Source organism: Balaenoptera borealis, assembly GCF_965194805.1.
Source record: "Balaenoptera borealis genome assembly, contig: HAP1_SCAFFOLD_1623, whole genome shotgun sequence".
Lineage (NCBI taxonomy): Eukaryota > Metazoa > Chordata > Mammalia > Artiodactyla > Balaenopteridae > Balaenoptera > Balaenoptera borealis.
Genome location: NW_028122612.1, coordinates 38,844 through 53,895, shown reverse-complemented (window position 1 = coordinate 53,895; position 15,052 = coordinate 38,844). Strand labels below are relative to the sequence as shown.

Below are 15,052 nucleotides of genomic sequence, written 5' to 3'. Positions count from 1 at the left end.
CCTGTTGTCTTGAAGCACAGCAAAAGGATACTGCATGTCTTCTTACTGTAGTGCTGAGGTTATTGAAGTTATATAAAACACATCTCAGTCTCTTGTTTCTTGGAAGGAAAGTCCTGCTAGTTGACTGACAATTCTAAGCAGGGAGAATTAAGAGAAATGTGTTTCATGTTTTGCACACAAATGAAGAATTTGTATAATCACGACTTCACAGCTGTGATCTCAAAAAAGAAGGAATTTCTCTCTTTCTATTTTTCTTGCAATTAACGTAAGAACACTCTAAATCTCTAAGTTTCTGAAGCGTTAGTAGAGATGGTCTAGTAAAGATGTAGTTGTAATGTTTTACCCATTTAGCATGTGTTTATTTTTCCTTATGTACTCCAAGGTGACATATTTGTTCAGCTCAGTGATATTACAGCTAAAACAATCATTCATTAGTAAAAGGAGAAGCAATCTCAACCTAACAAATCAGAAGTGTTTCTTATTATTTTATACTGAGTTGAATATTTGACTCTTAACACTTTTTGCTACATACAAAACACAAGTCTCTTGAAGGGTTCCTCATAAGTGCATTATACAAGGATTTAGTATGTCCTAAGCACTTAAAGATTTGACATTCAACTGTAGTAGTATCCATGTTGGTTACTTTTCTTACGAGCCCCATGATGAGTTGGAGAAACACTGAAAGAATTAAGAGTATCAGGTTCTATTAAATTGTTACATGTATCTTGCTTAAGTTTGTGCTCATTTATTTATATCCAACTACATAAAGCAAATTTGGAGGAAAAAAAAGAATAATAAATAAATAAGAATGAGGTCTCCAAATATTGTCAGACGAAGATGTCCTCCATATATTAAATTATAAACCAGAATGTCTAAAACACTATACCATTAAATCACAGGTACAGTCAGTTCTGTATATCCAACGGTTCCATAACCTGCAGATATGGAAGCCCGACTGTACTACACCATTTTACATACGGGACTTGAGCATCCGAGGATTTTCGGATCCATGGGGAGTCCTAAAACCAATCCCCCTGCAGATACCAAGGGACCATTGTATATGCTTATATCTGCATTTTTTACGTCTGAAAAAATATGTGCTAAATTATTACTGGTGGTAACATCTGAGTAGGGGGCAAAATTGCCTTCCACTTCATACACTTCTCTGACTGCATTTTTTGCATTCAGCTTACATTAGCTTACATTACTATTGTAAACAGAACAATTTAAACATGCTCTGCCTCTTGGGGTTGGCAACTCACCTGCACATGAGGTAGCCAGTCCTGTTGAAACCATGGGTACAGTGGACACCAAGAAGTCTGTCTAGAAAACAGGGAATATGGAATTAAGTAAGCGAAGTAGATACACTAAAAACGAGTTATACAATTTTCTGAAGAGTAGCCTTTATTAGTTACCACAACACTACCACTATCCTGAAAAGGAAAAACTCTGAAGAAAAGAGTGTTTTTGCAGGAACGTACTATAAAGAATTAACTACTATACAGTCAAAATTCATTGTCTCTGGGAAATTTTGCATAGCCTCCAATCAGATGCAATAGTGTGGACTGGAGAATGCCCATCAGGAACTGATCTGACTATAGAAAAAGGGAGTGGAAAAAAAAAACAGGCTATCAGAAGAACAGAATTTGTTTTTGAGTGAAACAAATGGAATGCCTTCACTTTTAATGCTCAATATTAAAAAGAACAAACGGTTTCTGAAGGGCTCTTGGGGTCCCCAAAGCACTTCCATTCCTTCTCTCCTTCACTGCTCCTCACACGCCACGGGTCTATGTGCCTGGGGAGTTCTCGGGTTAAGTAGCACCGTTCTTATTTCACAATGAAAAAGTAAGGCTTGAGAACGTAAGCCCAAGCTGCAGAGCAGGCAAACAGAAAAAAGACTAGAATCGAGTCTCAGATTTTTCCAACGATGCCACAGTATTTTGTGGTCCAGGACTTAAAAAAAATTATATGAGAGAGTAAATAAAAAACAACAACATGTAGCTGATCTCTGCAAAAGCTATGTCTGTGACTAGGTGGTGTCTGGCATTCGTCATCTCCTGCCTGGAATACTACCGCCCTACAATTCTAACAATCTCTTCTATTTCAACTGATCCTCCACATGGAAGATGTTCTCTCTCTAAAATATAAACTTGGCTGGATTGCTCTGTTGCTTAAAAATCTGTTGTAGCAATGCAACTTCCCTAACACGAAGCGTCTGCAACTTCTCCAGAGTCTCTGCCCCTGCCGTCAGTTCGGCATCGGCTACTGGTACCCCTTTCCAGACACTCATGGGTAGTGCCTACCTTTACCAACATTCTAGCACGACTATGTTACCTGGAGTTACGGACCACAGCCAGATCTCCACTTCAGCTGCTTCCTATCCAGGTGTTCTTGAGTGGGACATCACAGCAAGCACTGAAAAGAATTCTTCTTCACTCGGAGACTTTACTCTGGCACTCACTGACCGGCATACAGCTGCTTCCTCCATGTTTCTGGCAGCCCAGTATGATAAAACTTCAGACGCCAATAACATGGTCCCTCTACATCCATCGCTTTCTGCCAGCCTTGCTCAGGGAACACCATCTCAGATTCCAAATCAGGGGCAGAGCCACCTGTCACTTACCTACCAGGAAGGAAGCCAGGTATATTACTATAACCAAGGCACACTGGGGTCTTTACTATATGGAGAACTTGGCTCCTGCCCGCAATCCTATGGCTCTGTGTCATACACAGGAAGTAGGGCCTCTGTGCAACCAGAAATGGGAATGGGACTGAAGGAGATTCAGCCCACAAATATCCGACCACCAGCTTCCACCTCTGCAATCTGCCACCCTGTGTCTGCTCAACGCATCACAGAAACAAGTTTTCAAGGTGAGTACACAAACGGCAGAGAAAGTTGAAGAATGAGGTCGGCATTCAAAAATGGGGTCAAATCGACAGCTGGGAAGGGGTGTAGAGACAGGTAGAATTTAGATCCTGAGCCTTTAATAACCACTACCTTCTCTCAGTGCTCTCTGTTTTTAGACTCTATGTAAGAACACCTAGGGCTTCCCTGGTGGCGCCGTGGTTAAGAATCCGCCTGCCAATGCAATGCGGGGGACACGGGTTCGAGCCCTGGTCTGGGAAGATCCCACATGCCGTGGAGCAACTAAGCCCATGTGCCACAACGACTGACCCTGCATCCTAGAGCCCGTGAGCCGCAACTACCGAAGCCCACGCGCCTAGAGCGCATGCTCCGCAACAAGAGACGCCACCGCGAGGAGAAGCCCGCACACCACAACCAAGAGTAGACCCCGCTAGCCGCCAACTAGAGAAAGCCCGTGCACAGCAATGAGAGACGCAGTGCAGCCAAAAAAATAAATACGTAGAATAAATAAGTTCAAACAATAAATAAATACATAAACATAAATTACAAAAAAAAGAACACCTAATGCAGGTGGGAAGGTGGGAGGGCCACCGTAGAGGTCATCTATGCTACATGTACAAGAACCCCGAGAGCACACCAATCGGTACCACACTTTTCACTGCTGTAGCCGATCGTTCCCCCTGTACTGCCACACTGTAGCACTCCCTTCCCTCATCTACTGCTATAGTCTCTTCGGAAGGTGTTTCAGAACTCTTGTTATGAGAGTGCCAGTTGAACTGTCCTCACTTCCTTCATTTATACCAGGATTGAAGACCTTGTGGTCCGAGATCCTGTCCAGAGAGCAAGCAGGCTAAGGCTCTGTCTTTGTTGATGTATTTCATCAGAAAGGGCTCTACCCCCTCTCCTAGTTCATGGTGTGAAGTGTTCTTGGCCTCTCGGGAAAGTGGGGAGAATGGAAAGGACCCTATATGAGAATGCTAGGCTCTGTAAAACATTTCAGGTTTTTAAAAATAAGACTCATTTTGTATTGGACTGACAACAGTCCTATGAAATACAAAGAAAGCCGAGAATCAGTGACAGGAAAGGATCACCAGTAAGAACTACAGCAGTCACCGCTTACCTCGTAGCATAGGGCACTGTCCGTGATCCTTAAGAAGAGTTAGTAGAAATGCCTTGCCCATCTTGCCCCTGAACCCCTTGAAAGGTACACGACTGCTGTGTTGGTGTTTAGGGGGAGCATCTCACTTACCAGGGACTGACTTCTCCCTTGATTCCTCTGTAGTGATGGAGACTTCCCCGCTGATGAAAAATTCCCTGGGATTGCAACCTCCAAGCCAGACAGCTTTCCTATGGAATGACAGAGAACTTGTCAAGGTGAAACACCAGTCTGCGGGAGAAAGGGAGGAAGAGAATGATGGAAATCGTTTCTGGGAAACTATTCTTACATTATGTGTTGTTTGTTCCCGGTAAATAAACTGAAATCTTCTTAACAGTAAAACAAAATCTAAACCACTAAAGCCAATAATACAGGAGTATAACTTTTGAAAAAAATTTCTTTGGCTGCGCAGCATGTGGGATCTTAGCTCCCCAACCAGGGATTGAACCCACGCCTGCTGCATTGGAAGCGCAGAGTCTTCACCACGGGACCACCGGGGAAGTCCCAGGACTATCACTTTTAAAGGAGAAGGTACAAACCCCTCGGTTCTATGAACTGGAGATTTTTAGTAAGAAGTCAATATATTTGTTGTTAGGCTCATTTTATGTTAGGCTGTCTCCCTGCACAGGATGCAGGCGCCTTGAGGATGGAAGTCATATCCCTCTATAGTACGTCCCTCTTCTTTCTGCTTTGCAGTTTGCTGCTCCACTTGCTCAACCCCACCTAGTAATAACCTATACTTCCCTTGTTCCTGTTTTCCCATCTGGAAAACAGACAAAAGGCAACCAAACAACGCAAAGGTCTCAACAAATAAGGGATATCCAAAACCAGAGATGGCCAGAACTTCTGTACCCCTGATGAAATAGTCCTCATACAAAACCTGATAATCAAATTCCTTAATGCTAGGAATCACAGTGAAAAATAGTATCTGAACTGACTTCTGTCAGATGAGTGAGAACTAAGGTTAATTCAGTGTATCTGAAGCATAGAAAGTGAGGGCAAAAGTGGCACAAGATGGGGCTAGAGAAGCAGAGAGGATTCTAGACCACGCAGAGTCTTAAAGGCCAACAGTGTGTTTTCTATTCTCAAAACAATGCTTGTGAGCGATGTTTATGAGCAACGTTCCAACTTGCTTTGAAGGTTTCTTGTGTGAAGAGTGGATTGGAAGGAAACAAGATATATGGACACCAGTTAGGACCTAATCGCAACAGACAGGCAAGTTCAGTATTAGGAAGTTGAGGAAGAGCTGGCTGACAGATTCCAAAGAAATTCAGGAGATGAACTGAAGCGGGCTTAATGGGGTAGGAGATGGAGGAAAGGAAGGTCTTAGGGAATTCAAGGGTTTACTGCACACATGAGCAAAGTCTCAAAATTAATCATTTGAACGTACAGAGGCGGATCTCCCAAATGACACCGGTTAGGAAGCAACGGTACGCCCTTTAGAATTCCTAGAGACAACACAAATCAACTGTTTCGATGGAAAATTCGGCGGGACTCTTGATTTCCATGGGAATACAGAGAAAAGAGACACTGATCTGGCTTGCAGGTATATTTAGGAAGTTGTTAGCCGGACATCACCTACTAGTATCATGTAAGTAGGCCGTCCGAAGTAGGAAGCTTAGGGGAAAAACCTGGAGGAAAACTTAAAAGCTTAAGCCACACCTCTACACTACACCACCTTTCACAATTTCTTCTCAGATAAGCATCATCCCCATCAGTGAAGAAACTCGTTCGTACCTCATAATAGGAAAAACAGGCCTAAAGATTCAATGTGTGTCTTGGGAGGTCCCATCTATGCGATATCTTCCTGGGACCAGAAAAGGCCCCAGGAAGATCCATCTCTGCACCCCTGAAAGCTTACCACCAAGGAAAATGACTAGGTCCATAGATTTCCTCCCTCAAACCAGCTTACCTCACACATAGATCATTAGCAACTCCGCCCTTACTCACATTATCACAGTCACAAGAGTGGTTAGGGAGAAAAGCACTAACCAGGGGAACTAAAACAGAGGCAATCCAGGCCAAGCTGGGCTGGTGGCAGATATCTTGCTCCTTACGCTCGGGTGCATAATGCGACTCACCACAGTGCCTTTTTCACAGACCCTTTTGAACGTTTCTCCACAGAATCCAACAGCTCAAGTTAGTTCATGACGCTTCAAGGTCAACAATCGTCAAGAGAAAAACATGCAATATGTCTTACAATGTTGGATTCCTTACAAACAGGACAAGGAGATAACCATGTAGACAAAACCAGAGCATTTGAAAACATCTGTATTCTACAAACACACCAGTGAATGCTATAAATAAGGTACTATGACATAAAACAAAATGAAAACTAGATGTGAGACTGTTCTCTTCAGTGTACAGACTTCATGGCAGTTGCTGCACACTATCTAGCTACTTAGATCTTTAACTCTCTGTTCTGTTAATACCAAATGAGGCCCAAGTGTGTCAACCTGTTTCCCACAGAAACCAAAAAGTCTACATGCATCTCTTTTCTCCTGTGCCCTTTCACCTTACCTGCTCCCAATTCTCCACCAACGTCCTCCTCTTTCTCTAATTATTCTCCTCTTCATTTTGCTTGGCCTTGCCCCCAAGCATGCAAGACAGAGAGTCCTAGAGGTCCAAGATTCTAGAGTGGCTGTTTGCAAGGCGGAGGAGATTACAGTAACTGCCACACTGTATATACTTCTGTGCAAAGAAAAAGGGACAGTGTTCAGAATGTCTCTCACATATAACAAGAGCTGGAGATGGCAGGATACCTGTGTGGCCCAAGGAACTAGAGCTAGCAAATTATGGGCCAAACAATTGCAACCAAAGGCTGGAAGAGGAAAGGTCTGCAACCAGCTCTGTCTCCTAGCTCTCTGGTATTTGCTGCCAACGGGCAGAGTCTATTTCGTGAAGCATCAAGCACTGAAAAGAAGACTCCTGCTGCTGGAAGGTGACAGGAAGTAACGTCCAATGCAAGATCAAGGCTTGTCCTCGAAGCAATGCCCATAATGGAAGAAAAAAAAAAAAGAGAAAGCGGAAGAGAAATGTTAAGTCGCAAGTCCAACCTGGCCCCCAGCCTAGCCCAGCCCAAGGAAGGTAGGAGTCAAGGAGAAGAAACTAAAAGAGAAGAGCCTTGGACCACAACATTCTCCACAAGGTACACTCAACAAACTTCACCCTACTCTTGAACCAAGTTACAAAAAGAGCTTCTTAATCCCTACTTTGGCTCCTTAAAAGCTGCTATCAGTTCACTCATTAGACACATATGATTTCAGAACAACTGTAATAGTTCAAACTAGATGGCTCTTTCCTTCCTAAGGATTATTAATTAAAGAAGATCTATATAGCTCTAAGTATATGATACATAAAATAGAATACTCTGTAGAATATAAGTAACTCTTAGTTCAGTGTATTAATGAACGTCTGTAAGAAATGTGGCAATGATTTCCCTAATGGAAGAGCCTGGGGGAGGTAAATCTGTCTTCTAGGATTTCCTCCCCAGAGCTCAGAAACTCAGGTGTTGTTTTAGCTCTCCTACACTCTCTTCACCCAAGCCCGCCTTCCTGTTGGGGATCGGACCTCCCTATTGGCTCTCTCATACCTTTCAACTGCCTGCTTTGTGACATCACTCTCCTACCAAACCTACTACCACTTGGTAGAGTCTTGGGGTTTCCGTGGAGCTGTTTGGACCAGTAACCAGTGACCTCTGTACTGGACACGTGCGCCGTTCAGCTGCAGCCACTCGGACATCCTCTAGTGTTGTCTCCTCATCCCTGGTACCTGCAGTGGATGCTTCCTCTTCTCTGACCATGTCAGGTAAGAAAAGAAACGTTGGAAAGTTTTGCGTTCGATTTCTTTTGCCCCTAAATTGAGTAGGAGATTCAAAATAGCATGGAATAATGAGGGAAAGTATTGAACTACACGTCTGGAGACCTAATTTCAGTTTTGACTTTGACGTTTACTATCTGTGTGACTTTGGACAAATCACTGGCTGTCTCACAAAGCCTGTTGCTTTCCTTAACTGTTACGTTAGGATACCACGTTGGGTTGATCACTCTGATCCCCTTCTTTTCCAGTATTGAGCCTTAAAGGGTACCCATGTAGAAAACGAAATCAGACACTTCTCAAGAGTGTTTCAACAGAAACACAGAAAAGCCAGGGGACATAGAAAACTAGCAATATATACCAAGATGTTTCATCTCTAATGGTCTCCCTCCACTAGGATTTCGACTAGTTGAAAAGAGAGAATAGGGAGAGAGGATGGAGAGTACTGGGCTCTACAGGGAGGCACAGAGTCGAGCGTAAGGAAGTTTAGGATGGTTTTCATTAGCACAGGCCAACAGGCACCAAGAGATGGGAGAAAATGTAAGAATGAAGAGGGAAAGCATAGAGGAGCTCTCAAGAAAAACGGAGTTTGCAATGGAATGCTGATGGGAACCAAAGATTTTCAATTAAAGCAGAAACAGCACAGAGGGAAACCTGCTCAGAGCAGGGCAAAACCAAGTTGATGGTAGCAAACCCTTACATTAACAGACTAAGAAGGAAAGTAAGGCCAGAACAGGGGATCACCAGGAAAGGCAGCTTATCAGAAAAGTCATACTCCGTTTTCTTTCTTTTATTGCCTCTCTGAATACAGTTGGCCACTTGACAGTTTTGAATATAAACATTTTAGAAATACGTTTTAGAAATGATGCCTCCTATAAACAAGCAACCACAGTGGTTATCTAGGGGGCTGCTTTTCAGTGTTTTATTCTTTCTAATTTTTAAACTAGGTAGACATTTCACCAATTCAACATTTTAAGTGATATCTTCTAAATTGAATCAGAAGGACTATTTTCCTTGGTGTGATATGTAGGTTCTAAGGCAAGGCTGCTTTTCATTTTTACAGTTATTTCCTTCCTAACACAGAGAGCACATTGATCAACAGCCATCGTTCGCTTGTAGATCTTAGCTACCGAAGAAGAAGAAGAAGAAGAAGAAGAAAAAGTCAAGCCCCACATCTCTAATTCCCCCCACTTAGGGAATTCCCTGGCGGTCCAGTGCTTAGGACTCGGTGCTTTCACGGCCAGGGCCACGCGGCGCGGCCAAAGAAACAAAACAAACAAACATCCACATTTATCGAAAACCATATTGTGGAGTCCTGTGGATTTTCTTACATTTGAAAATCTTTTTTAATTGGATTCTAGGCATGATGGTTTTTTGAGGTTTTGGGATGCCATCTTCTTGGATGCTGAAGATGATTCTAATCTAAGTTCTAGGATAAATCCAAAAACCTTCCTGATACATTTTAAGCTTCCTTTCTGCTTATTATATAAGCTATATTCATTGAAATATATATTTCTCCTAGGCTTAATACCTCTTACTTGCTGGGTAAAAATATGAAGGAGCACAATAATGAAACTCTTTTACACTTATTATTTTGCTGTCTGCTTCGTACCGGTTTTCATTGAAATACTTGTCTATATGTGTTGTGGCTACCTATACATGCACATTTATTGCATTCTGTTGCTTGTTATGCATTTTTTACTGACATACCTTCTCTGTCTGTATGCATTGGCTAGGAATTCATTCACCTCTATCACCTCCATCGTGTCTTCTGGTTAATAGTATTCACTAAAATAGAGTGGGCAAAATTCACTTTCATAATATTGCATGGATAGTACAGAATGCCATTTGTTAGTAAATTCATTAGGCTTCGATACTTGCCACATACCCCAGTTTTCATTAATATCTATGGATTTCTTTTTCGTTAACGTAATATGCTTGTCATGATTTTTCTTTGTCTTTCTAGAACTTATTGTATCTTCCTCCATATAAATCATACGCAATAGATCAGCTTATTCATCTATTAATTATTACTGCTATTATTATTGGTGGTGGTGTTATAACCACTTTACAGGTGAGGAATCTGAAGTAATCAGATAACTCTTCCCTTTCCAAAAGCACTTAAGAAATCCACTTTCGGGTAATCATTTTGAGGTAGGATGAGAAACCAGGCTTGAAGAGGGCAAAAATGACTCTTTCAATTCACCAGTTGGACTGAGCTGTACGTCACCTCTAGGTAATAGCGTGGGAACTGCACAAGCAAAGGGAGACACTGAAGACGACCATGGTAATAGCCGTACTGTTTTCTAATGGACAAAAAAAATGCCTATATTATAAGTTCTATTTCTCCTGCTTTCTGGCAGTATCATGCTCAGAGTGGAGTCCTGGCAAGGAAGTCAGGATACTTAGGTTCTGAAACCTGGTAATGATACTAACATAATGAGAGAACTTGAACAAGTCAACCCGACCTCTCTGAGCCTCAGTTTCCTTACTCACGAAATGAGACTGAGAACATCGAAGTTCTCTAAGGGCCTCCTAGTTCTAAAATGCTTCCAGTCTAGGAAATAGCATAGAAGTCAATACGAGTGCAGGCTGAAGGGAAAGACAGGGCAGGGAGAAGGTTGCTTCCAGCCTAGAGAACAATCTCTGAACCACACCACTTGGCTCTTCTGCCCGTCTGTGCCCAAGATGGGAGCACAGGCAGTGAATAGAGAAGAGTGGAAAACTGCTCAGTCCTTACAGCCATCATTAACTGTCTGATTTTGGGTTTCTCAGGAAGTAGTGATAGTAGAGGTGTCCTGATAGCAAGAACCTTCAGATGATGCCGTTCCTCAAACGTAGTGAGAATTTCTCAACCTCCCTGAGTTTTTCATGACCCTCTTGTTCTTACAGAAAATTTCCAACATCCATCTCTACTTGGAACTCTAAATTCTCTGCAGCATTCTCCTCCTGTGGTGAGCAATGCAACTTCCCTAACACGAAGTGTCTGCAACTTCTCCAGAGTCTCTGCCCCTGCCGTCAGTTCGGCATCGGCTACCGGTACCCCTTTCCAGACACTCATGGGTAGTGCCTACCTTTACCAACATTCTAGCACGACTATGTTATCTGGAGTTACTGACCACAGCCAGATCTCCACTTCAGCTGCTTCCTATCCAGGTGTTCTTGAGTGGGACATCACAGCAAGCACTGAAAAGAATTCTTCTTCACTCGGAGACTTTACTCTGGCACTCACTGACCGCCACACAGCTGCCTCCTCCATGTTTCTGGCAGCCCAGTATGATAAAACTTCAGACGCCAAGAACATGGTCCCTCTACATCCATCGCTTTCTGCCAGCCTTGCTCAGGGAACACCATCTCAGATTCCAAATCAGGGGCAGAGCCGCCTGTCACTTCCCTGCCAGGACGGAAGCCAGGTATATTACTATAACCAAGGCACACTGGGGTCTTTACTGTATGGAGAACTTGGCTCCTGCCCGCAATCCTACGGCTCGGCGTCATACACAGGAAGTCGGGCCTCTGGGCAACCAGAAATGGGAATGGGACTGAAGGAGATTCAGCCCACAAATATCCGACCACCAGCTTCCACCTCTGCAGTCTGCCACCCTGTGTCTGCTCAACGCATCACAGAAACAAGTTTTCAAGGTGAGTATAACAAACGCCAGAGAAAGTTGAAGAATGAGGTCGGCATTCAAAAATGGGGTCAAATCGACAGCTGGGAAGGGGTGTAGAGGCAGGTAGAATTTAGATCCTGAGCCTTTAATAACCACTACCTTCGCTCAGTGCCCTCTGTATTTAGACTCTATATGAGAACACCTAGGGCTTCCCTGGTGGCGCCGTGGTTAAGAATCCGCCTGCCAATGCAATGCGGGGGACACGGGTTCGAGCCCTGGTCTGCGAAGATCCCACATGCCGTGCAGCAACTAAGCGCATGTGCCACAACGACGGAGCCTGCATTCTAGAGCCCGTGAGCCTCAACTACCGAAGCCCGCGTGCCTACAGCCCATGCTCCGCAACAAGAGAAGCCACCGCGATGAGAAGCCCGCACACCGCAACCGAGAGTAGCCCCCGCTAGCCGCCAACTAGAGAAAGCCCGTGCACAGCAATGAGAGACCCAGTGCAGCCAAAAAAATAAATACGTAGAATAAATAAGTTCAAACAGTAAATAAATACATAAACATAAATTACAAAAAAAAGAACACCTAATGCAGGTGGGAAGGTGGGAGGGCCACTGTAGAGGTCATCTATGCTACATGTACAAGAACGCCGAGAGCACACCAATCGGTACCACACTTTTCACTGCTGTAGCCGATCGTTCCCCCTGTACTGCCACACTGTAGCACTCCCTTCCCTCATCTACTGCTATAGTCTCTTCGGAAGGTGTTTCAGAACTCTTGTTATGTGAGTGCCAGTTGAACTGTCCTCACTTCCTTCATTTATACCAGGATTGAAGACCTTGTGGTCCGAGATCCTGTCCAGAGAGCAAGCAGGCTAAGACTCTGTCTTTGTTGATGTGTTTCATCAGCAAGGGCTCTACCCCCTCTCCTAGTTCATGGTGTGACGTGTTCTTGGCCTCTCGGGAAAGTGGGGAGAATGGAAAGGACCCTATATGAGAATGCTAGGCTTTGTAAAACATTTCAGGTTTTTAAAAATAAGACTCATTTTGTATTGGACTTATAACAGTCCTATGAAATACAAAGCGAGCCGAGAATCAGCGACAGGAAAGGCTCACCAGTAAGAATTACAACAGTCACCGCTTACCTCGTAGCATAGGGCACTGTCCGTGATCCTTAAGAAGAGTTAGTAGAAATGCCTTGCCCATCTTGCCCCTGAACCCCTTGAAAGGTACATGACTGCTGTGTTGGTGTTTAGGGGGAGCATCTCACTTACCAGGGACTGACTTCTCCCTTGATCCCTTTGTAGGGATGGAGACCTCCCCCCTGGTGATGAAAAATTCCCTGGGATTGCAACCTCCAAGCCAGACGTTTTGTGTGACACAAAGTCAAGAACTCCCCAAGTCCTGCAGTAGCAGAAACAGCCACATACTTGAGAGTAACCCACCATCTGAACTTGGGGACATTTCAGTGACAGCTCCAGTCCAGAGTGCCAGGCGTCTCCTGGCCCTGCCTCCAGCTCCAAGCCAGGGACAAATAGAGAGTAAGCACGTGGATGATATCAAAACCAAGCTTTCAAAGCCTCTGGATGCCTACCAGATCCCAACAGAGAACCAAGATCCTCCACTACTCCCTTTAGGAATCCCTGATATTCACCAGCCGCTGGCCTGCACCGATCCCCTCAGCCAAGAGGAGCAGCCTGGTTCTGAAAATGCTGATCTGGGAGAGAACAGCCGGAGTCGTCAGGACCTAGGGACACTTGAAAATGGGATTGAACCTAGCAGTGGTCTTGCAGACATTACTACACTGGCGGAGGATATTCACCTTCCCCAGCTCTTTAATCCTTTGAAAGATCTTGATCAATCCCAAGGTCCCAACGTGATCAAAGCTAAAGACACCAGAGCCATTAAGGTGAATCAGGTGCAGGAAAAGCCAAGTGTCATAAAGGTTCCCTCTGATCAACCCAGGAAGAACAAACAGAAAGCCTCTGAGCCTATCAGTGGCGCTCCCAAGGCCAAAATCCAGCCAAAGAATCCAGAGTGCCCGTTAGGGGGAGAAGTGGTTACATGCCACGCTGCAGTCAGTGACAGGGCTCCTGTGAACACGGCCAAGCACTCTCAAGGCAAACCTCAGAAAGCTGCATCCAGAAAGATCAGCAAAACTAAGAGCCACGGGCAGGAAAAGACCAAAAGGACCAGAGGGAGAAACAAGGCTGAGGAGAACAAGCAGTCAGGGAACAAAGTCAAGGCAGAAGAGAAGCCAGCAATCCCCCACACGAAGCGAAAGGAACACCAAACTGAGCTTCTCCAACAGAGCTTTCAAAAGCCTCGAACCTCCCTTGGCGTGCGCATGCTGGAGTCTGTGAAGGTTCTTCATGCGCTGGGGAAGAAGAATGAGACGAAAACTGGGCTCTCTTCCTGTCGGCTCTTGGGAAAGTCAAGCAACCCCAAAGACCCCCAGCCACCCCCAGCTATCCAGCCATGGCGGCATACCCCACGTGAGGGGAAGGGTCCTGAGAAAACGCAAGTCCAAGCCCAGAAACCAGACAGCAGTGCTGAAACAGAGTGTCCGTCTCCAGCCCAGTATGAGCGGCCTCCTCCTGGGAAGGTCAAGTTGATACCTCTGCCTTTTTCTGCCTGGGACAAGCCTCAAGCTCGACCCGCTCCTCGGAGGCCACAGTCTCTGGCCTCACATCGGCCTGCTGGGGCTTACCGTGCCCAGCCTGGTTCTACTGACTCAGCTCAACCTGCTGCAGCCAATTCATCCCAGCCAGCTCCTGCCTCTTTGCCAGGCCCCGCCAAACCAGCTCAGCCAACTGTGACCAACCCAACCCAACCGGCTTGGACCAACCATACCCAGCCTCGTGTCCCTCAGTCTGCTGCTCCTAGGCCTGCACCCTCCAAAACTTCATCTGGCGCTCCTCTCCAGCGGGGGAGCCTGTTCCCCCTGCTGTGAATAAGCGCCAGTCCCCACCCAAGCTCCAAACCCAATTTCTACTCCAAGACTTCAGCAAGCAACGAGTTCCATGGAGGGAACCCAACGTGCCTGAGCCAGTCATGTCAAAGCCCATCGAACAAGAGCAGAGGCCAGAGCGAGAGGCCATGAAGAGGCGGGCTCAACAACAACGGGAGAATGCTGCCAGATACACCTCTTCGGGCAAGCTGCAATTTTTCACCGAGAGGGAAAACGAAATGGAAATTGCCGACTACTACGGATACGTCAAGTGAGAGCTGCTAGGATTCTTGGTGCCACCTTGGCTACCAGCTGTTCTTCCATACACAGGTAAGACAGGTATAGAACTGAATAAGTAAATGGAATACAATTAATAGACGAGTAACAAACCTTTCGAATTTTCAGATGCTGCTAACTGGGGCGTGAGAAAGGAAGGACTGAAAGTTGGATGGGAGAATGAAGGAAAGGGGTAAAAACTGAGCAAAGAGGAAGGAACTTGGCCCAGGGCTAGGAAGGCCAAAAGAGACGTATGGATTTAGGAAAGGAAGCAGGAGCGAGGATGAAATGGCAGAAGTAAAAAGCAGGGTCAGAGGTCTGGGTTGAAAGAACACAATTGGAGTAGAGTTGAAGGTGACAGAAGATGAGTCTAGG

At 45.1% G+C, this 15,052-nt stretch overlaps 1 protein-coding gene and 1 pseudogene across 2 annotated transcripts in view; one reads left to right on the top strand and one right to left on the bottom strand.

Annotated features, from left to right (window-relative positions):
* LOC309622144 (uncharacterized protein) overlaps positions 1 to 15,052 on the bottom strand; it is a gene marked incomplete at its 5' end in the record, with an annotated part of 67,081 nt that overhangs the window by 13,351 nt on the left and 38,678 nt on the right. Inside the window, 2 exons of the mRNA XM_082409292.1 lie at positions 1,263 to 1,323; positions 4,116 to 4,253. Coding sequence (XP_082265418.1) covers positions 1,263 to 1,323; positions 4,116 to 4,253 — 199 coding nt within the window. The remainder of the gene's footprint in view (positions 1 to 1,262; positions 1,324 to 4,115; positions 4,254 to 15,052) is intronic.
* LOC309622146 (uncharacterized protein C2orf78 pseudogene) lies at positions 7,709 to 14,676 on the top strand (annotated as a pseudogene). The gene is made up of 3 exons: positions 7,709 to 7,829; positions 10,731 to 11,480; positions 12,759 to 14,676. The product of its transcript is annotated as an uncharacterized protein C2orf78 pseudogene (transcript).